Below are 26,025 nucleotides of genomic sequence, written 5' to 3'. Positions count from 1 at the left end.
GAATGTATTTATTTGAATTTTATATTTAATTTTTTTTTCCAGCCCCCAACACTGTGCCAGTTATTTGATGTGGCCCTTTGGCCAAAACCTTTGGGGACCCCTGCACTAGAGCAGCAATTTTTAACCTTTTTCATCTCACAGCACACTGACAAGGTTGTAAAATTGTCAAGGCACACCATCAGTTTTGTGACAATTGACCAGACACACCCCATTACAGGTGGGGAATCGCATCCCCCAAAGACCCTACTAATAAATTACCTTCCCCCAAACTCCCACAGCACACCTGTGGACCATCTATGGCACACCAATGTGCCATGGCACACTGGTTGAAAATCGCTGCGCTACAGCCTACAGTTCAGAAATCTTAGATCAAACTTGGTTAATTAGCAGAACAAACATGTTTATTTAAAGGGTATGCTGGCTTGCTTGCCTGAGGCCAAGATTGCAAGGAGTGCAGACAGGCGATGGTGCCAGAACTACTGATATATTTGTGTGATAACAGGTCTGAGGAAGCCTGTTGGAGGGGACCAGCTAAATTTGGGTTACCAACAAGTATAGGAAGCCTGACCCAAACCCTTGACTACCATTACAATTGTTTAATAAACAAACAAACAAAAAGATTACCAGTTTCAATTTCATGTAGAATGTTTCTGTGAGAGTTTTTCTACTGAAATACCAGAAGCGCTCATTGGCAGGATACACGCGCACAAGGGTCTCCAGCAGAAAACGAACTGGCTCGACCACTTCTGTGACCACCATATCTACAGCCACAGTCATGTACACACGCTTATCTGCAGAACAAAAAAGTCCAATTTCACCCAAAGCAATGAATGACTAAACATAAATGACAATTAAATAATGCCTCACAAATTAATGCTTCCATAACTGATGCCCTTAAAAAACACTATTTGTCATCTCATTTCCACTCTTTTGAACTATTTCCATGTCGAAACCCCAGATTACTAGTATTTCACAGCCCCATTTCCATTTCTTGCTACCCCATTTTTCTGTAACTCTGCTACACCTCTGCCTTCCTGCAAGTGTTTAAATAGCATCTTAAAAGTTACCTTTTCTTCCAAACCCTTAATATTAGATCTGTCTCTTCTTCTCCTTTCCCTTCCTCTTACACATCTTTCCATTCCCCAACAGTCCTGTTTTTTTCTTACTGGAAGCAAGGCAGTAGGGCTGCTTCTTTTTAACTTAATTACAGTACAGCTTCTAGTGCTGAAGAACTTTATAAATAATTCTACATGTTTCAGTTCAATCTAGTGCACAAAGAATTTTGCTAAAAGCAGGATGTTGTACTATATCTTTTTACCTCTACTGCTGCGGTGATAAAAGGTACCAAGTTAACAAATTGTGTTTTAAAGGAAAATTTACCTTTAGGAGTTTCTTCGTTTAGGACTAGAAAGGTAGGTGTATTGGGATTCCACATTCCAGTAATAATGTAGGTTTTTCCATCACAGCTTTTTCCCATAGATTCCTAAGAAAACCAACATTACTTCTTTCAGGATTAAACCTGAACTTCCAATCGTATTATCTGAACAGCTTTCAAATGCATGTGAAACAGACATTCACTTGTAGTTACAAAGATACCACTCAGCATGACTAAAGACATTTTCACTATAGGTTGTCATTTGTTTTAATAAAGATTTTTCCCAGAAGTCCTGATAGTGATATCTGGAGAACAGCAATTGAATCCTTAGATGCTAGAAAAAAGTTGAAACTGCTAATTGCCCACAATTATCTGGAATCTATTCACAACTACTGTACAGACTTCAGATATAATAAAAATCAACTCAGTGCAATTCACAGAATTAATGGTATGAGAAAATAAGGTTTTCGATAACCTTAACTTTTCTATAACAGTGGAACCTGTTGTAAAGAGTCTTATAATGTTCAGTTCAAAGCAAACTGTCCCCCTGGGACAGATTCAAAAAAATCCACTCTTTTGCAAATTTGCAGCAGAAGCCAGTTATTTATAGCAGTCATATTGGACAAGAGGGAAAGGGGAGGATTAGGAATGGGGACAGCAATGAGGATAAAAGGAGCCGAACCCATTGTCCCTGACATAACGCTGAACATGTGTAAATGCACCTCATCATGGCAGCTATCTAAGTTCTTAAAATAAAAAAAGTTTGCCTCAATCACAGGCTTAACATGACACATAATTTGGCCTTCAGTCCACTAGAAAATCAAAGTCTGTATCTGCAGCATCCTTTCTGGAAAAAGTGTCTTTGTTAGCCCTTCCTCCTTCTGAGAGACTCTTGTGCTGCCCTTGACAAAACAGTTAGTACTAACCAAGTAATGGCATAAGAATTACTTGTAAAGAACCCTAGCCTGACACAAGAACACCTGCTAAGTAAACAAGGAGATATGATTCTAGCCTGCCACTTGAAACACGGGGGTTAAATCCCTCCCCAGTCAGGAGATCTGATCCCATGAAAGCAATACATACTTCTTGCAATGCCTGTTGGGATCTTTGTGCAATAAAAACCTGAAGGGAACAATAAACTAGAATTTCACACAGGATGGACCTGTTCTTACTCGAATTTTGGGAAAAACTGCCAGTGCAAACATACCCTTAAAAGCATGAGAATGTCACATTCTACCATATGTCAAAAGATGTAATTACTCAAAGAAAGAAACAGTTACATTCCAGATTTCAAGAGAGACTACTTAAAATTCACGTGACTTTTGCAAGTCAGAATCTTGTGTATGTTGATAGCGCCCTTTTAAAGATAAATAAAATGCATCCCATAGCCTTTACTAGCTGCAGTTGAGGATTATTACCATATCCAGTAAGTGCATGTCACTATTCTTGACATTTCGGCCTGGACTTAGCAGCATTCCAAAGCACCTGCAAATGATATTTAGAAAGTAAATATAAAAGATCACTGAAAAAGAAGCTGAACTTCATAAACAAAAATATTAACTACTATTTTCCATTCTAAAATAGAATTATATAGACCAAAGCAGTGGTTACCAATCTGGTGGGCCGCAACACACCAGGGGAACCAGAAATGGGTGCACTGAAGGCGTCGGAGCGCCTGCAGCAACAGTGGGAACAATTTTTTTTTAACTTACATGGGGAGGATTGTGCTGACATCTGGGAGGGTCCAGGAGGCTCACAGCCTCCTCTGTGGGACTCCCTGCTGCTGCAAATAGTTCAGATAGCCAATTGGAGCTATTTAGAGCAGGGTAGAAGCCTGCTAGCCTCCTGAGGCCAGCACAACTCCCCAGGTAAGTTTTAAAAACCCCTTGTTCTCAGTGTCACAATGATCGATCTGGCGCTGTCAAGGCCTTCTCCCCGGCCCCTGCCAGTACTTACCACAGTCCCAAATTTCAAATAGAACTTTGGGAACCACTGAACTAAACTAATGCCGATGCTATCAACATACATGTCAATTATTGCAACCTAAGGGCAACGCAGACAACGTTTGAGTCTTTTAGTTCAGAAGACAGTCATGTACTAATGCTGTGATCCTATGCACACTTTCCTTGGAATAAGCCCTATGAACACAGTAGGACTAACAAGTGAGTAAACATGTACAGAACTGCACAAGTGTGCATAGAATTACAATCCAAGTGGGGATATGATCTATAAAATTATGCCTGGTGTAAAGAGATAAACTTTCCTCCCTCTCCCACAATACTACAGGGTGATCCAAAAAAAACAGAACCCTCAAATCTTTGAATAAAACTGTCAATTTCAATTTTTCATTTTTTTTCTTTCAGGGTATACAAGTCGACTTTGTGCATGAAATATTGGAACAATAATCTTCCCCAATATGTCTTGGTTTGAGTCCAGTAAGTTTCTTGAAATTTACTGGACCTTTGTAGGATTTAATAAAATTTTTATGGGTTCTGTTTTTTTGGGGTCACCCTGTAGAACCAGAGGTCATGCACTGAAACTAATTGGCAGATTTCAAACAGACAAAAGTTTGGGTTATCTTCGCATAGCACATGATTTATGCAATTCTACACGATGTGATGTTGGCCACTAACTTAGAAAATTTCAAGAGGGGATTTGACATGTTCATAGAGAACAAGTCTATCAATGAGTATAATCATGATGGTTGCATGCTACCTTCAGATTTAGCTGTGGTATGTCTCTCTGCAGGGGTGGTATGCAGGGGAGTAACGGCAGGAGAGGGGCATGCCTTCCCAGAAACATCTGGTTTGCCATTGCAAGCAACAGGATGCTGGATCCAGCAAATCCAGCAAAACTCTTATGATGTTTTAATGGCAAGGTAACTGAAGAGGTGCTTATTCACCTGCTTATTCAACCCTTGCCCTTTAACATCTTGCCAAGGAGGAAGGGTGGGAAGAGGAAGATACAATGACCAGCTGAGAACAGGAGATAATTTTTGCTTTTATAAAAAAAAGTTGCTGCTTTGAAGTAGATGATTGTTCAGCAAGTCATAAAGAAATCTTCTTTCAACTCTGAAGACTGTTCCAACTATCAAATGGTTGCATAAGACAGTCAACTCATAATATTCTTGGATGACACCAATTAACCTATTTCTATCTGACTTCCAGGTTGGGGTTGGCATGAAAAGAGCCTTGACAGCCCCAATGAATAATTTATGCTTAGAGTTAGAAAGGGAAAACATAACCCTGCCAATTCTCCTGAATCATTCAGGGGCTTTCAATACCGTCAACAATGGTATCCCACTGGTTCATCTGTCAGAGGTAGGAATTTTGAGCATCCTTCTCCAGCATTTCTATTCTTTTCTGATGGATCAGTTTCAGAAGGCCATGTTGGCAAATTTTACTCTGTGCTGTGGTACTTGTCCTATGGAATTTGACAGGACCAAATTCCATCACCTGTGTTTTTTTCCAACATCTACACAAAGTCACTAAGAGAAATCTGGTTGATTTGGAGTGAACTGTGATTGGTATGCAGATGACACCTAGCTCTATTTCTCCTTTTTATCTGACTCACATGGCGGCAGAAGTAATGAGTGGGTACCTGGGAAGATTAATGGGTTGGATAAGGCCTAATTAATGAAAGCTCAATCAAGAGAGATTTTGCTACTGGGTAGTTTGGCTGACCAGGGTGGTGTTTAATCTGGTTGGGAGGGGCACACTTTGGGCAGCTTCTGTGACACAAAACACCTTTTACCAACTGAAGCCATTTGCCAGCTGTAGACTGTCTTGGACAGAGAAACTGCTCATTGTTATCTATATCCTGGTAATGCCCATATTAGATTATGTAATATGCGTACATGGGACTTCCTCTGAAGACTACTACTGTACCTTTTTCAGGTTTAAAAATTATAAGCTGATTTGGAAGCAGATTCTGACGAAAAAGCAGGGAAACAAAATAGATAAGGGCGATATCCTAACCCCTTATATGTCAGTGCTAGAAAGCACTAAGGGGTTAGGATTGTGCTCTAAAATGAATGAATATAGCAGACAGATTATTGACTGGGTTTGGCCATTTGAAGCATCTGACAGCAGAGTGGAAAAAATATTCACTGCCATTCAGTGCAATTTTTAGACAAAATTTCACCTCTAACAGAAAAAAAACTGGAAAAAGGCAATAAAATATGTAGGAAGGGGTTAATTAGTTGCAGTTCTGTATTCTAAAAGAAATCCATACTTCAGTAGACTAAGTTTTCTAAATTAAGAAGTTGGTGACCCTCCTATATGAAAACCTGTTTATAAGGTTATAAGAATGCTGCCATCTAGTGGACCTCCTTTTGAAATGCAGTTTATGAAAAGCAGGTCTTTCTCTACCAAAGATCAAAGTGCACATTATGAGAAGAACAGAGTTAGTGTTCTTTGCTTTTTCAAATTCTACATTTCAGCTTGAGAGCTCAACCCCAGTTAGTTCTGATATGAATTAGGTTCCTCATGACTGCCATTTCCCCCAGCACAAAAACTTCCATTGGTACCAATTTTCCTCAAGGAAAATGCAGCAGAGGGAGTGTTGAGAATTAGAATCATAGTGGGGGAATAGCTGGAACCCCCCTCTCCCAAGGCCTTGGTCCAAACTGAATTGGGACATGATTTTTTACTATAGTCTCCCACCTAGACACTCAAAAGACAGAGAGAGATGCTCTAGTTTTGTTGGGTTAGATATACTTTGTGGGGTTGGGAACGTGAATCAGATGACTAGACTCTGAGTCACAAAAATCAGCATTTTTCACTGACTCGTGTACACTCGAGTCATGCACGTAGAAGACTTGGCAAAACATTCGAGTCAAGGGCCCTTTGACTCGGCACCAGTCCCCATGCCTGCAGACTCAAGTCTGTGCGTCTGGATGTGCTTGCTTACTGTTTTCACAGTGTGAAAACCCTCATAGAGCCATCATTCAGACCAGGCAAGCAGCAGAAAAATTATAGCCATGAGGCAGGGAAGAGTTAATGTTTGCTTTTGCAGCTGAACAGGAAGGGGAGGTGGGAGTGGGCTCTTTTGCCCATCTCTGAAAGAACCAATGATCACTAGATGCAGGATGGGGGGTTCTTGCGTCACAATTGGCTGGAGAAGCGCAGTGAGCAGCAGGAGGCAGGGAAGCCAGGAGTGGAAGCGGTTTGTAGTGATCATGCTTGCCAAGCGCATGGGTCCATTGTTACTTGGGAGGAGGAAGAAGCAACACTGAATGAATGCAATGGGACTACTTCTGAGTACAGTTGCAAAGGATTGAGTCGTCCTGGTAAGCCTCGCCATTGCAGTGCATGACCCTCCTCCTTCTTGCCACTTCTATCCCCGCTTCCACGCAGTCCCTCCCACCCCTTCCTGCCCCGTTTACAGATAAGACAGGACAGCAGGGGAGTGTTTAAAGAGAACTCCAACACATACACACACCCCAGCAACAGCCCCATTTTTTTTCCACAGCGGGCTTTTTAAGGGGGGCGACTTGACTTTAGAGTCACGAAAGGGTGACTCGGAAAGTCACTATTAGGACTTGTTTTCAAGTCAAGTCAAGGGGGAGTGGAGACTAATGACTCAAGTCAAGCCGTGCTGGATTTGCCCATCTCTAATACTTTGTAAGGGAATTGGATATAACCACAAAACACAGTCATAATTGCATTTTCAATCATTACCTTTCAATGGCTAATTCTTTGTTGGAAATCTGTTGTAAAGTTATCACAACCTTCTTTTCTACTCCCTGCTTTAGTTTGAAATAAAATTTCTCTCTATCCTTTGGTACTGGGCTAAAAAAAAAAATAGTAAGAATTAAATTCCATAAACACACGTTTTACAGCTTTCAAAGGTAAGAAAATGTTTGCAAACTGATGAAAATGCCAGATGAACATTCAAGGCCATCTGCTTTAAAACAAAACAAAAAACTGAATAACTTCAAAAACATTCAAGCACAGTCATAAATTAGCATTGCTTTGCAAATACACAGCATAAACTGCAAAAATAGAAATAGGGGTTCAAACAAAAGTTAAGCCCCTTGCTTGATGCTAATTTGTAAACTCTCAAAAAAGCCCTGAAGCTGGACTAGCATCTTTTGATTAAAGTACACCAAACTACCAAGTGACTGTGTCTACTTGGAAAAAGCAGTCCCTATCCCTCATGTGAGGAGCTGTTTACCCTCTTTTGATGTGGATAACATACCAGAGGCACTGAGGGGTAAACATACAGCCCACCTCACCTACATCTGTAGTAAGTGGGGGCAGTCCAAAAAGGTAAAAACAAGATAACATGAAATTGGGCTTATAAAAAGTTGCATCCTGCTCAATTAATGAAATAACACTGAAATTTACCTATTAAAGTGGCTGCAGAGCATCTGAACCATTCTGTGTGCCTCTGACAGTGTTTCTAGCCTTCTAACCTCTACTGCAGTGTTTCTCAAACTGTGGGTTGGGACCCACTAGGTGGGTCACAAGCCAATTTCAGGTGGGTCCCCATTCATTTCAATATTTTATTTTTAATATATTAGACTTGATGCTATCATAGCATGTGACTGCATTTGGGGAAATGTTACAGACCTGTACTTTTAACAGACTACTATGCATATGTTTTTAACAATGATAGTAAATAGGACTTACTCCTGGGTAAAGTGTGGGTAGGATTGCAGCCTAGGATTGTTAAAAATTTTCCTGCTTGATGATGTCACTTCCAGTCATGACATCACTTCCGGTGGGTCCCAACATGATTCTTTTTCTTAAAAGTGGGTCCCGATGCTAAATGCATGAGAACCACTGCTCTACTGCTTTCTCCTAACCAGCTGTAGAGTCTTCTGAACATGTCCAGAAGCTGCCACGGAAAATGCATGGCGACTTATGGAAAGTGCAATTGAGCCACACTGTGCATTTACTCATGAGTAGGTGAACATGCCTCAGTCCATTTCAAAGGACAGGCTGACAGGAATGCACTAGAATTCACCAATACAATGGTCCCAATCCAATGAATTCAAGCCCCAAAGAACACTCAAGAAGGAAGCCCCTCCTTCCAAGCTCACAAATGTATTGAGCCCTATGGAAAGTGAAACTGAGCTACATGTTCACTCGCGAGTAAGCAAACATGCTTTGGCTTCAATCGAAGGCCAGGCAAAGGGAAACATAAGGATACCAGAATGGTCCCCATCCAATGAAGCACAAAATATCCAGAAGGCATCCCCCCTCACCACCACAATGGTAAGGTGGTTGGTTCCCCCCCCCCCCCCGCAGTTTAAAAACTAGGTTTTTTTTTCCATAGCAATTCAATGCTGTGTTTAATTTTGCCATCTTCTCAAGGTTTTAATCTTTGTGTTCTAATGTGGTAGCATTAGGTTCATTGTAGTTATTCATTCAGGTAGCATGCAAATCTTAAAACAGCTCCTGTAAGTTTAATTCAAGTAGCTGACTATGCAGACATGCTATTTGGGGGGGGCAGCATTATGCCTGTGGCAATGTCTGCTGACAGCAACAGACACATACAAATAATTAAATCCATGGGTCAGGACATGCTACTCTTCTGGACATGACCAGAATTGGGGGGGGGACACACTTCTGAGGCTTCCCCAATCCTCAGGAGGCATATGGAGGATTACAAGTCAGGCAAATTGGCAGATTTAGGAGTTCCAGGGAGGTAAAATTGCAGGTCCTGAATCTGCGGATATGCAGGCACGACCTGTATATACCACCTACAAGACAGTGATTACAGTTAATAAAAATGCTTTAAAATTGGTTAAAATGTTCTTGGAATAAAAATACATAACACCGCTTGCAGCCTTTTTTTTTTTTTTAGGATAACACCAAAATTCATGAAAAAAAATCCATTTTAGACTGCCCCAAGTAATAAGGTTCTGGGGTCAAAGTAGCCTAGGGCCTCTTTCCTGGGCCATCAGTATCTTCCTAGGCACATTCCCTTATCTTGAGAAGAGTCAGCCATTTCCTTCTAATCCCTTGTCTTTCTGTATACAGAAGACTTCTTCTCACCTCTCATCTTCCCTAGTGATCTTTCTGCCTCCCTCTCTCATCTTTCGGAACATTTCCCCTTTCTTGCCTCTCCTCCTGCCCCTTGGCTCTTCCGCCTCCTTGTCCCTTTCCTTCTTTCGCCCCCTCCAGTTTCACCTTTGTTGTTTCTTCACTGTCTCCTTTCCTCGTTTCCCTCCTCTTTTTGGCTGGCTCAGCCCCTTTTGATGGCCAATACCAGCTGCTCACACTTCTCTGCAGACAATCCTTGTCACTTGGTTGCTATGAGTTCCCGACAAGCCATGGACCTTGACAAGAGAAATCAACTGCACTGGACATCACAGATTGCTCTAGTAAGCCCACTTACACCAGACAAACTGCTGTTGGGTGAATGCAGCTCATGCTAATGTATGCTATTGAATTTTCAACCATTAATTTAGACCCCCAGAACAGTCTGAAAGTTCAAATTAATGGGAAACGGACTTCCTATATTAATGGGAAACATACATGTAATACATGCTCATGTACATGTAACATACATGTAACATACATGCTCATCTGAATTTCTGAGAAAATGCAAACAAAATACATTTAAATTGCAAAAGTGTGGGTGAGGGGTTCTTATTTTACCTGAAGTTTCCTTTACCATCATCTTCTTTGACTTCTAAGGAAACACTAAAAGTGAATACATCACTATCAGGAGTTGGAACAAGAGTTTCCTTTACATGATCTGATGTTTGTTTGGAAGAACGTTTGAACGCTGTTGAGAAACTATACAAAATTCGGCTGACCTGAAGTTGAACCAAGGGAGGAGGCAAAGAAGGGAAGAGAACAGAGCAGAAAAAATAAAAAGGTATTAATAAACCAGTAGTTTCAGTAGCATAAGAGACAAGTGTGCAACACCTGTGATGTACAAGTCTAAGTGATTGTTTTATAGTACCATTCAGTAAAGTTGTCTTTTCCCACAGGGGAAAGAAGATCTTTTCTTGTACCAAAGGCAGTCAGCAAACTGAGTTAATGGGTCTTCCCATCCTAATAAGTTACTCAAAGTGACCTGTGGAACTGTCCACACTACTTTGTACATACAGGAGGGGTCTTTGTATCCATGGGGATCCGTTCTCAGACCCCCCTGTGGATACCAAATATAGAGGATAAACAAATCCATGATTTTCTCCCCCTTTTGCCCTCCGAAGGGGACCAAAGCTGCATTACAGTCCCCTTCAGAGGACTTTCTGAAGCCTGCAGAGGCAGCACACATCTGATACCTCTGCTGGTTTCAGACTGACTCCTAGAGTCAAAAAAAGTGACTTCTGGTTTCCGAAGGGAAATTGGAAGTGATGTTTTAATGCTTTTTAAGGCATTCTGAGACCTGGGGAACCCATGTGTGCTGCCTCTGGGGGCTTCAGAAAGCCCCCTGGAGAGATTAAGTTTCACTGGTAGCCCCTATGAGGGTAGAAATCTCATAAAAATTATTTCTGTAGTCCTTTTCGGAGGTCCAAGTAAAGAGTTATACAGATAGCTCTCCAATGTGCCTCCTCATGATTCAGATAAGCCAAGCCAGAACAGCCAGGAGTGATTCGAACCACAATTGCAGCTGCCAAACTCAGCTTTCAACGATGAGATAAAATTAGGATTTATTGACCCTGAAAAGCCACCCATAATTATTCTGCAGAAGGACAAAGGATAAAATTAAGACAAACAGTGTACATGTTTCATACAGTTAAAAAATTCTGTAATCAGGATGTTCCCTCAAAATAAGAAACATTAGGCAATGCTAACTATGCCACTTTCTACAGAATTATTAGGAACAAATATGCCTTATTCAGCATATATAGCCTAAATAGGCGTTTCCCAAATTGTGGGTTGGGACCCACTAGTGAGTCACAAGCCAATTTTTGGTGAGTCACGAAGTTTTTGAAATGCTAAAACAAAAACAAAAACTTTGCAAACACACTTGCCCAGTTTGAAGAAGAAAATTGTTAGCTGGAACGCTAACCTGTAGTATGAGGGACCTCATGAAGGACCTTCATACCTCCGAATTAAAATGTCACATTTTCTGATTTTCTAGTAAATGGCGTGCCGCAGATCACTTATGAACCAAGTTTCAGCCTACTGTCTGGCCTGAAAGTCCCTAACTGCATATCCTGCTCTCCAGTTCAGCTTTCTGGGCACCCTGGACGGACGGACGGACGGACACAAAATATGTAAGCAGCCTCAGGATCACAGGCCCCTGACTATTATTAATTAATAACATATTTATTATTAATAAATAGAGTATTTATTTCTAGATCTCACTTTTTTAGTCTAGTGGGTCACAATAGATTGCCATTTTAAAAAGTGTGACCTGGTGCTCAAACGTTGGGGAAGCACTCGCCTAAATCAGACAAAGTATAATTATAATTCGGTATGCGCTCATGCTTTGCACACAGAAGACACACATGCACACATGCTTTGCACACACAAAGCTCATGCTTTGCACACAGAAGACACTAGGTACAAGCCCTGGCACCACTTGGTGTGGCTAGTGAGATCCCTCCCGGAAACCATGCACTGCCAGTCAGAGTACATGTTTCTGCGTTAACATAGTCCAGTGGTCTGATTCAGTATAAGACACTTTCATAATGTGAAGTTTTGAGCTCAGAAACATGCAAGAAAATAAATGTCAAAATGAAGATAGTGATCCTTTATGAAACAATATAAGTTTATGCTTAAGGATCAGGAACACTCAGTGTTTGTAACATAGTCATTAAAATCTTTTGAAATAATAATGCTCTTTTCTACTCACTGCCTCTTTAATTTCACAGGAGAAGACATGAATCTGGAACTCATCAGCATCAGAGAGGCTCTCAGTAAAAGCAAAACAATCACATTCCAAGGTCCCATTTTGACCACGGACACAGAACAACACTTTGTAGATTGGAAAGGAAGCAATTTCGGTATTACTGGACTGATCAATTATTCTAAATGAGAGAGGAAAAACAGAAAGATCTTTCTAGGTAAACACATTCCAAATAAAGACTTCTAATGCCACTTTAGGAACCCAAATGAAAAAAACAACCTTCTTCATCCAAAGTGTTCCAAGACATACTCAGTAGGTCAGCATAATGGCATATGCTACTTCAGTTGCAACTCTCTATATATGCTTACTTATGAGTAGACCCTAATGAATAGGGTTTACATCTGAGTAGACATGCACAGAATTGTGCTGTTGGATAGTTTAAAACCCTGAGTAGTTCTAGTCCATTTAGAAATATCTTTTTAGAAGTTGCCCTTGTTTTTAGTTTAGTCATGTGTCAGGAAAGTATATCTCTTCTGTAGCAACTGCATATTAGCATTTATTAGTATAAATCACTATATTTGAGGTTTCTACCCAAAGTAGTTATAAGGGTGCGAAAAAGAGTCCAAAATCACTTGACTCAAGTACACAACACGGGTGGAATATAGATTTCGGATAATATGTAACTTCTGCAAACAAGGCTATATTTTGTTGTATGTCTTCTTTCACTGGAATAAATTGTCAATATCCTAAATGTTTATTAAAACATTTTTCTGTTAACATACACTCAAGCAATATACAAAGCACAACAGTATGAGTCAATAAATACATTCTACACTGTTTTAAAAATTTCTAAGAACTGAAATGGCTCACGAACAAACTTTTGTCCTGTAGGCAAGACTAGTGTTTTGAAAAAACAACACTGCTGTGTAGTCTCCACCTAATTACACTGAAAATTCCATGTTTGTAGTAAAAGACAAAAATTACACCCATTATTATTGGTGTGTTCAAGAAGGTACCCACAAACAAAGTTCCATGGTTGGTATAGTGGTCCTACCTTGTTTTTGTGAGAAGAAAAGAAATCAAGGGGAAGAAAAGTGTCATGTCAAAGCAGGGGTAATTCTTCCTCTCATTATTCAGCTAAAGATCTCTTAAATGGATTAACATTTAACTCTTGCTAGTTTAGGAACTGTGGACATTCGGAACCCAATCAGATATACTTTCAAGTACAAATGCTGTCTAACCACATGACACTGTTTTCAGTGACCACACATACAATTTATGTCTATGCATCTTGATCAAGGAGGTTACGTATGTTCAGAGGATTGGAGAATCTCTGCATTCCTCTGCTTAGAGAAAAAGAACTGGGCTCTGAGGAGAAGCACTGAGCCAAACCCCCTTCTTCATTAGCCCATGGCTGAGGAAAAGTAAGTGACAAGCCACTAAGTCTAAATCCCAGCTCCAGTTGGTTCAGTGTTAGTATCTGTGCATTGGTCCCTGCTCCCAATATTTACCCCTCTGTCTCAGACAGTTTGGGAGTTGTAGGAGGTCAGTTAGGATAGTATTCCAAGACAAGCACATAAGATTTTCTTGTACACTTACCCTTGAGGTTCCACAGTATTCAGAAATCCATTCCTGTCATCTCTGTAGGCTTAAAAAGGAACCAAGAACGTCCACACACCACTTCCACCAAACAGGACAAGTTATAAAACATATATACTGTGTATGTTGGGTGTTATGTGCGTGTATACATGCAAGTTTATATTATGAAATTATCAGTAATGCAACTCACCTAACAGAACCATCTGGGATATTCGGAACATACAAAGTTACAGGGAAAGTTGAATGACTTGAGTTTTTCAAAGTTGCCATAGCACATAATGCCTCTGATTCACTGCGAGGAGCAGAAACCTTTGTACATCCAAGGTATGTCAGTTTGTTAAACAACACACTGTCTTCTTCTGAAGGTATAGTTGGGGAATAGGGTCTTGGCAAAACTTCTGAAAGTGAATCAGATTCAACAATTATCCACAATCTTCTCTTTTTTTCTGGCAGCAGCCATTCATGACTAAGGAATTTTGCTAAGTAATATGCTTGAGTGGTCCTAGAAGACTACTTGAAGGTTGTAGCTGGTCACAATGTCAGAATTGCTCCTAAAAAGGTATCTGCACTGACTTTCAAGGACACAAATATAAAGGAACCTTAAACAGTGTGAGCTGAAGAACTACTTCCTTCTCCATTTATCACCGCAGTCTCCAAGATTCACCAAGTGTGCCTTTAGGCACCATTGACAGAGGTGAGTGAAAACCGTTTTATTTTTTGCAGATATCAATGATTTCCAAAGTTAGAAAGCAGTGTTTTTATTCCAAGGGTGTGTTTTTATAAATTATAATCGCTTTAAATGTGTACTAGGTAGGCAATATAGGTGATAAAGTAACAGCAGATGCAGCCACATGCATGTTAAGGTGTTAGAATTATTTTGTGCAGATTTTGGATTTTTTTGCTGTTTTACAAAAGTGAGAAGTGGAGAAAGCAGTGCTGTATTTTTGGGTACAATCCTAACCAGGTCTACTCAGAAGTAAGTCCTATTTTGTTCAATTGGGCTTACTCTCAGGAAAGTGTGGTTAAGATTCAGCCTTTATTTCATTACCTCAAAAAAACCCACCTATAACCATTGAATATCACAAAGGTACACCTGGTGGTGACTCTACACTTACTGAACTCTCCACTGGATACTCAAAGGCCCAAACCCAATACCCATTAGCCTGGATTTACTTTCAGTGAGTAGGATGAAATAAACAGGAGGCTATTTTGTTACACTGTAACCTTCAAAAGGCCACAGAACTTTGTTGCTTTTGAAGTTTTGTTTTTTACATTTTGTCATTTTGTTTTATATCCATTTTCACGGCACATTGTTACACACTTTTTCCAAGTACAAAATTATGCAGGGGACTGATAGGGTGGATAGAGGGATGCTCTTTTCCCTCTCACACAACACCAGAACCAGGGGAACATCCACTAAAATTGAGTGTTGTGAGAGTTAGAACAGACAAAAGAAAATATTTCTTTATCCAGCGTGTAATTAGTCTGTGGGACTCCTTGCCACAGGATGTAGTGATGGCATCTGGCCTAGATGCCTTTAAGAGATTGGATGTATTTCTGTAGTTCCATCACAGGTTAGACACCATGATGCAATGATTGAACCATGATTGCACCATGTGCAATCTCCTGATTTTAGAAGTAGGCTAGCTCAGAATGCCAGATGGAAGTGAGTGGCACGAGGATGCAGAACTCTTGCTGTCTTGTGTGATCCCTGCAGCACCTGGTGGGCCACTGTGAGATACAGGAAGCTGAATTAGATAGGCCTTTGGTCTGATCCAGCAGGGTCCTTCTTATGTTCTATGTTCAAATGCTTATCCATTTTGTGTTGATTTTTCAGGAAATGAAAATCGGTCCATGGAACTCAGGACCAATCTGGGGCACAAACAGGGCTAACCTAATTATCCACAGGTTTTTCATCCACAGTTTTATCTCAACACAACGAGCCCTTTAATTAAAGGAAAAACATCCTTTAACAATAGCCAGCTGCAGAACAGACAGTCATTCTCCGGGTGCTTAGAACTGCTCAGTTCACTCAGAGGCAAGCAAGCCCTACCTTCCCCCTGGTGCACATGAAAGAATGCAAAGTGGAAATGATTATCACCTCCTCTTTGCATTCTTTTCCCATGCTCCTGTGTGAAGGGAAGAGTTGGAATGAAGCCTTTTTAAGCACCTGGAGAAAGATTGATTGACTGTCTGCCTGCTGCTCTCCTGCATTACAATAGCAAGCCAGGTTATTTTTAAACTGCTGACCAAAGGGACTCTTTTTAAAGATGAATTTCCTTTAACACGATTTTTCTTTCCTTTAACACAATTCTGGAATGAAACCTTTGCAAATATGAAGATTCAACCTGTTTACTTAAGAAAGCATCTTTCTGCACCCAATACTGCAGCTCATTTCAGTTAAAAAACAGCGCACAGTTGCAAGAATACTCAGAATGAATATATCTAAAATATATGTTAAATGCGATTATGAAACAATGACAAGGATTTTAAAGTTTGTTGTACATTACAGTCCAGTTTTTCCTTTGAAATTTAAAATCCGTACCTGTGGTTGAAGGATCAAGCAGAAGATGCATAGAAGCTTGGCTGAGGGCAATATCTCCAAGTAACTGCCTGCAATCACCACTCAAGTCTTCATAGTCAGTACTACTCCATTTCTGGCCTTCAGTATCTCCTCCTACAGAACCCCTCAGTATCTCCTCCATGGCTTTTTCCATTTGTTCATCTTGACTTGGAAGCATCTATATGACCAAGAACATGCACACAGAGATATTTCTAACCAAACCAATCAATAAACTGTATTTTCTATAACTTTGCATAGAAAGAGAATATATCTGAACTGCCAATATCTGGAAATATAAATCGAATTTAACAAATTTATATCCTGCACCCCCATCACATAGGTCTTCAAGGCAGTTTATGAACATGTTGGAAAACATCAAAGGGGTGTCCACATGTAGATCCTCCACCCTAGAACTAAGCAAGAGTTTCCCTAGCTATATATCTGGTATCTTTCCTGAAAGATCACCTCAGTGATGCAATACCATTTGGATAATTCACCTTTCAACAGCTTCTGATGTTATTAAAGGCCCCAGATAATAAAGAGGTGTTCACCTGGTTCCAAAAAGATGTAAAAGGTAGACACCTGACCATGTTTCCCAGGGAAAGCAGAGAAAAGACACCACAGCAAAAATGACCCTTTCAGTAGTCACCATTCGCTTAAACTCAGAAGAGGATGGGATCTTTAAAGAGTCTCTAACAAAGAACACAACATGCAGAAATATATGGGAAAAGCTAGTCCATCTAGCCAGGACCTATAAGACCTTAAAGGTTAAGCGGCAGAACTGAGTTGTACTCAGAAATGGGCTGGGAACCCATGAAATCATTTCAAAATTAATAGGATATGTTTCATAGAAACATTTAAAGTAATAAGAGTAATTTTTGAATAAAAGTCAAGAAAACTTTACCATCAGCTGAGATTTCTCATCTTGTATAGAATGTTCATCTGTTTGATTATTAACCAAGACATATTCCTCATGATTTAGTACTGACACAGCTTCAGAAGACAGACTAGCTTTGTCAAATGAAGATCTGACTTCCATCTTAGAATGATGACCCCTTCTGCCAAATTAATTAAATACAACCATCAGCTCTGAAATTAAAGCAATGTAGCCTTTTAAATAAAAAAGCATAATTACTGATACACTAAATATTTTACATAAAAAACATTATACAACTGTCAGTGTAACAGTTTCCAAACACAAAATGAATGTCTTACACAATTCAAGAATACTATCAAATTAATCCTCTCCTCCAATTAATCCTAGGTCATGTATTTGGGGTTCAAAAGATGAAACACAAAAACCAAACAAAAGAAATTAACACACAAACTATACAGGAATGGTAGGTAGGTAGGTACCTTTTACTATACAGTAAAAGGTAGTAGCTGCACATGCATTTCAGTTCACACACTTGATTATTTCTTCCAACAAAGGGGTAACTGACATTGCAGTCAGAGCACTATACTTATTTTTTCCCCAGCAGACCAAGTTTAGTCAGACTCTGAGATCTCAAGGAGATACTATGTAATATAGGTAACAGTTTGCTTTTTATGCAAAGGATTATAAAAAGGACCACCATCAATAGGATTAATATATCCTTGTGAAGTATGAGACCAAAGAATTGTGAAGTATGGGACCAAAAGAATCTGAATTACAGTAATATAGGACCACAGACTCTGAATTGTTGGCAACCTTCAGTCTCAAGAGACTATGGTATCGCGCTCTGAAAGGTGGTTTTGGAACATCGTCTAGTGTGGTTGAAAAGGCCAATTCGGGAGTGACAATCCCTTCCACAACGGGAGCAAGTACAGTCTGACCCTGGTCTGTCATTACAGATTCAGAAATATGACATAGAGGACCAAAGAACCTCTCCTTTGCTGAGTCAGCAGGAAAAAGAATCATGAAAGACTCCATCAGCTGCATACCTGCATCTTTGTGAACTATTCTCAGTAAACTAGCTCATTAGTCTAGCAATAAAGATCTTCATGTGCATTTTTAAATAAGCCACCATCCCTCACTGATAATAATGCTGTATAACCTGATCTGACAAGGTGAAGAGAAACACCCATCAGGAAGAATTCTCTAAAGCAGTGGTTCTCAAACTTTTAGCACTGGGACCCATCTTTTAGAATGACAACCTTTCTGGTACCCACCAGAAGTCATGGCTGGAAGTGACATCAAACAAATTAAAGTAAATAATTATAATTACACAAAAGTAAAACAAATACATTAAATAAGGAGAAGCCAGCTCTGTTCCACCAAGTGAATTTTCTCTAAAGCCTGCCTGCAATAACACCACCCCACAAAAAAAGTAAGATTTTCAACCCTACCCACCACCTAGTTAAATTTAAGTTTACTATCAGGACCCACCTAGCTTTACAAGTCTAAAAATGAAAAAAAATCACTTTACCACCTCAAGCCTCTGTTTTATTTTATTATGGAGGAGGGGCTGCCTTCTGGAGCATTTGTTGAGCTCCACTTTCATCAGACCGAGACCATTCTGGTGGCCTTGCAATCCTCTTTGCTTGACCTGACCACAAGCCAAGGCACATTTGCTTAATCACGTGTAAATACAAATGTGTAGCTTAGTTCCACTCAATAAATTGGGCTCAATAAATTGCTTGGAGAGAGGGCCTTCCTTCTTGGGTATTTTTGGGAGGCTGCATTCATTTATCGGGACCATTCTTGGTGTCAATAGATTCCTCTCAGCCTGCCCTTTCCAATGGACTAAGCCAAGTTTGCCTACTCATGAGTAAACACACCATATGGCTCAGTTTCACTTTCCACAGGGCTCTGTGCATTTACCTTCTCAACTATCAGCTTATCAGTTAAAGCTTCACGACTCATCAACAATCAGGTTGTGACCCACCAAGTGGGTTGCAACCCACAGTTCAAACCCTGCTCTAAAGATAATCAAAAACTTGTATGGGTTTGTCCAGAATGTGGATTGCTTCAAAATAAGATTAGTTCATAATCCACATCCAAACCGCCCATATAGTACCAGTACAAGTAATTTAAAATGTATCTATTACATCTCATAGCAAATGCATGGAAACCTACTGCTAGTAGAAGCTGTGGTGTCTCAAATTCTGCCCATCTCAGAGTTCAAACATCATCAGAGAGCAGGAGATAACCTGTGAGAGAAGATGATAAAAGTTGTAAAAATCTTCCAGTTTCAGCACACAATTGTAATTTAGAAGAGGCAATCTTTGACTAAACAACCAGACCCCCACCACCACCACCCCAAAAGTTAACAGAACAAAGAATATTATTGGAACGAAGTAAAGCATGTGAATAAATCAGGCGAGGCAAGACACTGATGTGAGCAGAACCTTTACAGATGCCCTTCTGGTCTGCTGTTTTTCTAAATCTAAGGAACCAAACCAAAAACGGCCTCAATCTGTATCACTGAAGATCAATATGAGAAGGCCCGAGAATTCATATACCAAAATATTTAAACTGATGTTGATGCCCACAAAAATATGATTTGATAAAATGTTGTTGAGTCTGAGTTTAAACCCATTGTTTCAGATATTGTCCACTACTGATCTTATGATGCTTCCGTATTAAACATAATAGAGAAGGCTGCCAACCTGTTACCAACATTCATCAAATGAACATCTGTATAGCTACATATGTGGCTCTGTGCTTACCCCATTTCAGAAAGCTTTCGCACTAGGAAAAAGTAGGAACAAGTGCTCAGCCACTCTCCTTGTATGCTTCTAGAGCAGCAAATTTCAACCTCTTTCATCTCACAGCACACTGACAAGGCACATCATTAGTTTGACAATTTACAAGGCACAAATTCTACAGCATTGCCAGTGGGAGCCCACATCCCCCAATGGCTCTACTTAATAATCGGGCCATTGGGGATGTGAGCCCACTAGCAATGCAGTGTAATAAATGACCCTCCCCAAACTCCAGTGGCACACCTGCGGATAATTCACAGCACAATAAAGTGCAGTCACACATTTGGTTGAAAATTGCTGTTCTAGAGGCAAGTGAACACTCTGAGCAGATTCAGACATTACACTTATCAAGGATATAACGGCAGAAAGGGACAAACCATCAAATGGTGCAAGCGCAAGCAAAAAAAACTCCAAGCTGACACATAAATGCAGTACCAAGGAAAGTCACCATCCCAGGAAGCAGAATCCTAGTCCCTGTATCTGCAAGGCACCTGGAAAAGACAGCATCCCTGCTGAAGTCCTAAAATGCTGCAAAGAGATCATCGTCACTGAGCTGCATGAAATCCTCTGTCTCTGCTGGAGAGAAGGTGGAGTACCTCAAGACATGAGGGATGCAAACATCATCACGCTGTACAAGAACAAAGGTGACAGGGGTGACTGCAACAACTACCGCGGCATCTCTCTCCTTAGCGTTGTAGGAAAGCTGTTTGCCCGAGTTGTACTAAAGAGGCTCCAGGTACTTGCAGAGAGCGTCTATCCAGAATCGCAGTGTGGATTCCGAGCCAACAGGTCCACCACTGATATGGTATTCTCCCTTAGACAACTGCAGGAGAAATGCAGGGAACAACGACAGCCACTCTTTATAGCCTTCATAGATCTCACAAAGGCTTTCGACCTGGTCAGCAGAGACGGCCTCTTCAAGATTCTCCCCAAGATTGGATGTCCACCCAGGCTCCTCAGCATCATCAGATCTTTCCACAAGGACATGAAGGGCACTGTTGTCTTCGGTGGCTCCACATCAGACCCTTTTGACATCCGAAGCGGAGTGAAGCAGGGCTGTGTTCTTGCACCAACCTTGTTTGGGATTTTCTTCGCTGTCCTGCTGAAGCAGGCCTTTGGAACTGCAACAGAAGGCATCTATCTCCGGACCAGATCAGACGGAAAGCTCTTCAACCTCTCCAGACTGAGAGCAAAATCCAAAGTCCAGCTGAAATGTCTGCGTGACTTCCTCTTTGCCGACGATGCAGCTGTCACTACCCACTCTGCCAAAGATCTCCAGCAGCTCATGGATCGTTTTAGCAAGGCCTGCCAAGATTTTGGACTGACAATCAGCCTGAAGAAAACACAGGTCATGATTCAGGATGTGGACTCACCTCCCTGCATTACAATCTCTGAGCATGAACTGGAGGTTGTCCATGACTTTGTGTACCTTGGCTCAACGATCTCCGACACACATTCTCTCGATACCGAGCTAAACAAGCGCATCGGTAAAGCAGCTACCACGTTTTCCAGACTCACAAAGAGAGTCTGGTCCAACAAGAAGCTGACGGAACATACCAAGATCCAGGTCTACAGAGCTTGCGTCCTGAGTACACTTCTGTACTGCAGCGAGTCATGGACTCTTCGCTCACAACAGGAGAGGAAACTGAACGCTTTCCACATGCGCTGCCTCCGACGCATCCTCGGCATCACCTGGCAGGACAAAGTTCCAAACAACACAGTCCTGGAACGTGCTGGAATCCCTAGCATGTATTCACTGCTGAAACAGAGACGCCTGCGTTGGCTTGGTCATGTCGTGAGAATGGATGATGGCCGGATCCCAAAGGATCTCCTCTATGGAGAACTCGTGCAAGGAAAGCGCCCTACAGGTAGACCACAGCTGCGATACAAGGACATCTGCAAGAGGGATCTGAAGGCCTTAGGGATGGACCTCAACAAGTGGGAAACCCTGGCCTCTGAGCGGCCCGCTTGGAGGCAGGCTGTGCAGCATGGCCTTTCCCAGTTTGAAGAGACACTTTGCCAACAGTCTGAGGCTAAGAGGCAAAGAAGGAAGGCCCATAGCCAGGGAGACAGACCAGGGACAGACTGCACTTGCTCCCGGTGTGGAAGGGATTGTCACTCCCGGATTGGCCTTTTCAGCCACACTAGACGCTGTGCCAGAACCACCTTTCAGAGCGCGATACCATAGTCTTTCGAGACTGAAGGTTGCCAATACAAATAGGTATCTGGAAGGTTTGGCTGTGAGGATGGTCACAGTCCTAATCATGCTCAGGAGTTAGAAGAACTGGAATCAGATTCATCTGGAGATTCACCCTCAGGTGATTATGGCCATGGTCTGGTGGGATGAAAGAAGAAATGTGTGAGCTGAAGCAGGACCAGTCAAGTAGATGTCTTGTGTGTTAGCAGTTAGCAGCAGAGGACTTTGCTATTATTTATCAGTTTTAAAGATTTATAGCCTGTCTTTCCCATGCCAAAGCAAATTTGTAAGCCAAAGGTGACTTACAAATACCACACTAAAATGTACAATGGCACAGATCAGGAGTCTCCAAACTTTTTGGCCAGAGGACCACGTCAAATATCTGTTGTGGTGTTGAGGACCGGAAAAAAAATTAAAGACAAAATTTAAATAAATAAGAGATGGAACTTAGATGAGCGAATAAATAAATGAATGGGCTCATTCATTCAACCACTCCAGCCCTTAGAACACCCTCCAGGCACAACCAGAGTACAGCTCCGGCCATGTTCAGTTGAGTGGGCAGGAGGCTTTCAGGCAACAAGAGGCTGGCCGCAGGTCAGACAGAGGCTCGCCACAGGCCACATCTGGCCCCCGGGCCGGGGTTTGGAGACCCCTTGCACAGACGATGCAATAGACTGCCTCTTCAGCATGGTTCCTTTTCTTTATGATTCTGGAAAGAATGGGCTTGAAGCGAGTCACAAACATCCATGAGCTTGAACTTGTGCAGCATAAAACACAAGACCAACTCCTTCTGGCCTGTAGTTGTATGAAGAAGCCCCAGGAACCAAACAATGAGCTAACCACAAAACTACTAAAACAAAAAAGCTCCTACCTAGTTCGACAAAATGCGAGAACACATTTACAATGATGTTATTCTGGCAGTGGTCAAGAAAGAACTAAATAGGAAGGCACTCACTCACCCCCAAGGCAGATGCACTCTGCAGGGACCTCCCTCTCCAAGGCAATAACCAAGCACCTGCATGTACTTTTTCTAGCTCTAAAAAATTCCAAGATGTTCTCCAGAGGCACAAATTCCAGGTGCATGCCTGCAGAGACCACAAAAAAAAACACACCAAACCTATGTTCACCGCTGTTAGCCACGATGTCTCAAACACTTGAGTCCTGTTTGAGGGTAACAGCTAAAGCTCGTAGTTAAATCTCAAAGTAGCTGCCATCTTAGGCAGCAAGTTCTCACTCCATTTGTATTTGCAAAATATCTGCAGTTTTACTTAAGGAAAAACATGGTCTGGAAGACCTTAGCTTGGCCTTTGGTAACTGCTTGGTTTTTCAGTAGCGCTTTTACAGCAATTTACACACCAATTTTCAGCAACCAGTGGTCTTTCAACATATAGCCATACACCAGTGTACACCAGTAATTCGTACCTGGAGGACATTTCTGTGAAGAAACTGAAACACCTCTAGCTTTCTTTCATACACTTGGTGGACTCAGTTTAAAAATTATTGGGAGCAAAGGTTTCTCAGAGCAAGAATGCAACATGACACCCAGCCTTAATGATTCAGCAACAGCTACTGCTCAACAGTTCAGGACAAATTCCATAAACCAATATTTCTCAAACTGTGGGTGGGTCCCCATTTCAGGTGGATCCCCAATCATTTCAATATTTTATTTTTAATATATTAGACTTGATGCTACCATGGTATGTGACTGTATTTGGGGAAATGTACTTTTAACAAGCTACTATGTATATTCATTTAACAATGACAGTCAATGGGACTTACTCCTGGGTAAGTGTGGGTAGGACTGCAGCCTACAGAAAATACAGAACAAAAAGGACCTGAAAGTATGTACTTAATTTAAGAAGGTAAGAGTTTACATTTATCTGATTCCAGAAAACTGAATCATTTAGCTACATTAGTTTATCTTTATAACCTTTGTGTAAACAATAATTCAATTACTACTAATCTGGTTCTTTACTTCCCCCACCCACAACCATAGACTAGTGTCTTCTTGCAAACTAGCCATTAAATTATTTTTCTTTTTTTTACTCCCCTCAGGAAAATGGTGAGACCAACATCTAGCATACGGAGGCATTTTCACATTACAAGTTCTTCTGAGATAAAATGTGATTTGCAAATATTGTCAGATAAAATATGCATTTCCGAATGCTACCAGGATGACAAAACACATTCTCGTATGTAACAAGTGTCCTGTAGATATTAAAAAATCCTTCATGGATCTAAGTGAAGAGGACCACAATGATGAAAATGTACATAGTTTTTCTCAACATTCTCATTCAAGAAGCCCTCTTTCTACTCCATCTGAAACAGCACCAGCAACACAAAGTGTTGTCCCATCAGCAGCATCTTCAAGTAAACAGATACTGAAGACAGCTGCATCCAAAATTTATTCAATAACTTCATTTGTAGACAGGATGACACCTGAAGATCAGGAAAAAATTGATCAAGCTCTTGCAAGAGCAATATATTCTTCTGGAACACCATTTTCAATAACTAAAAATACATACTGGCAGGAAGCTTTGAAATTACTAAGGCTAAACTAGTAAACCGTTCAGGAAATTGTTGCTCCATTTGTTACAATTACAAATAAATATTATTTAAAAAGTAAGTTATGTTTGTAATAATTGTTTGGATACACTATATTTTCAATATGCTAGTTGTGATAATTTTATGCCAAGTCAAATTGTCCATATTTTATGTTCCTAAAGTAACAGAATTACTTTCAATCTGGAAAAGAAAAAAAAAGTGCTGATGTAGCATGTTTTCCCCATTTTTCCAAAAATTTCCATTCCCCCCCCCCCCCAAAAAAATACCTGGAAAAAAACCTGTTTTTTCCGAGCTTCAAAATTTCCAGAAATTTTACATCTCTAATTTTACCTAATAATTTGCTTGCGCACTTTTTCTCTAATGCCTACATTTGGAATGGAAGTGAGCAGATATCAGGACGGGCTTAAAACTTCAGGATTAAAGCAAAAGGAGTAACATTACTTATTGAGTAATAGTATTCATACAGTTGGAGAGTACTTTCACACAGTCATGCAGACAGTGGTGGCATAAGTGACTGAATCTGGAGGTAGCACAGAGTTATCATGTTATCGTGATCAGAGTAATCATGACTAGCAGTCACTGATGGACTGGTCCTCCCTCCATGAATCTGTACAATCCTCTTTTAAAGTCCTCTAAGTTGGTGACCATCCCCACAGCAAGAAGCTCCACAGGCTGATTATGCATTCTTGTTAACTGGTCCTGAATCTTCCAACAAACAGTTTCATTAGTTGACGCCTGGTTCTGTTTCATTCAAAATAATCACCAAACAACCAGACCCAGATTACAACTAGAAGAAAGGGGGACAGAGGGCATCACACATATACTGCCTAGCAGTAAGCAGCAGTCCTTTCTCCCTTGCTCTCTGCTTCACTGTGCTTACTGGTCAAAGTGGTCATTTGTTAGTGTTCCTGCTGCCTTCACCAAGACTAGGCGGCCAAGACTCGAATCCCCTCTCTAGAAAGTTAGCAGTAGCAGAACATGATGATCTGACAGGTGGAGCAAACTGGAAGGTTGGTTATTGCAATCTGTTTGCTTAACAACCCCCCTACTTTTTGCAGCCCTACACGCAGCTTTATTTGTTAACTATTATAGCTGTGGTTTTCAACTGCTGTGACGCGGAACACTGGTGTGCCATGAGGCTGCCTCAGGTGTGCCGCGGGTCCAAGGAGTCAGGTGGCGGTGGTGGCTGCAACAGCAGCTGCACGCAGGGGAGAAGCGGCGGCTTGGAGCCTCATGCAGCAGCAGGAGAGAAAGGGGTAGCCGCGAAGGGGCTTGAAC

The 26,025-nt window shown here is 41.0% G+C and overlaps 1 protein-coding gene across 4 annotated transcripts in view; it reads right to left on the bottom strand.

Moving 5' to 3' along the window:
• RABGAP1L (RAB GTPase activating protein 1 like) overlaps nucleotides 1-26,025 on the bottom strand; it is a 231,946-nt gene that overhangs the window by 193,208 nt on the left and 12,713 nt on the right. For 2 of the 4 annotated variants that reach the window (XM_066624190.1, XM_066624187.1), the window contains exons 2-11: nucleotides 19,357-19,430; nucleotides 17,203-17,356; nucleotides 16,281-16,476; nucleotides 13,926-14,133; nucleotides 12,143-12,317; nucleotides 9,988-10,148; nucleotides 7,057-7,167; nucleotides 2,794-2,860; nucleotides 1,381-1,483; nucleotides 625-791 (exon numbers count right to left, since the gene is read on the bottom strand). In XM_066624190.1, coding sequence (XP_066480287.1) covers nucleotides 625-791; nucleotides 1,381-1,483; nucleotides 2,794-2,860; nucleotides 7,057-7,167; nucleotides 9,988-10,148; nucleotides 12,143-12,317; nucleotides 13,926-14,133; nucleotides 16,281-16,476; nucleotides 17,203-17,337 — 1,323 coding nt within the window. In that variant the 5' untranslated portion in view covers nucleotides 17,338-17,356; nucleotides 19,357-19,430. Of the gene's footprint in view, nucleotides 1-624; nucleotides 792-1,380; nucleotides 1,484-2,793; nucleotides 2,861-7,056; nucleotides 7,168-9,987; nucleotides 10,149-12,142; nucleotides 12,318-13,925; nucleotides 14,134-16,280; nucleotides 16,477-17,202; nucleotides 17,357-19,356; nucleotides 19,431-20,420; nucleotides 20,474-23,141; nucleotides 23,268-26,025 lie in introns of those variants that run through there. The other 2 variants (XM_066624188.1, XM_066624189.1) reach the window with 2 other exon arrangements.

The sequence above is a fragment of the Tiliqua scincoides genome, chromosome 4, assembly GCF_035046505.1.
Source record: "Tiliqua scincoides isolate rTilSci1 chromosome 4, rTilSci1.hap2, whole genome shotgun sequence".
In the NCBI taxonomy this organism is placed as follows: Eukaryota; Metazoa; Chordata; class Lepidosauria; order Squamata; family Scincidae; genus Tiliqua; species Tiliqua scincoides.
Note: the sequence above shows the minus strand (reverse complement) of the source record. Positions and strands in the feature narration are given on the sequence as shown.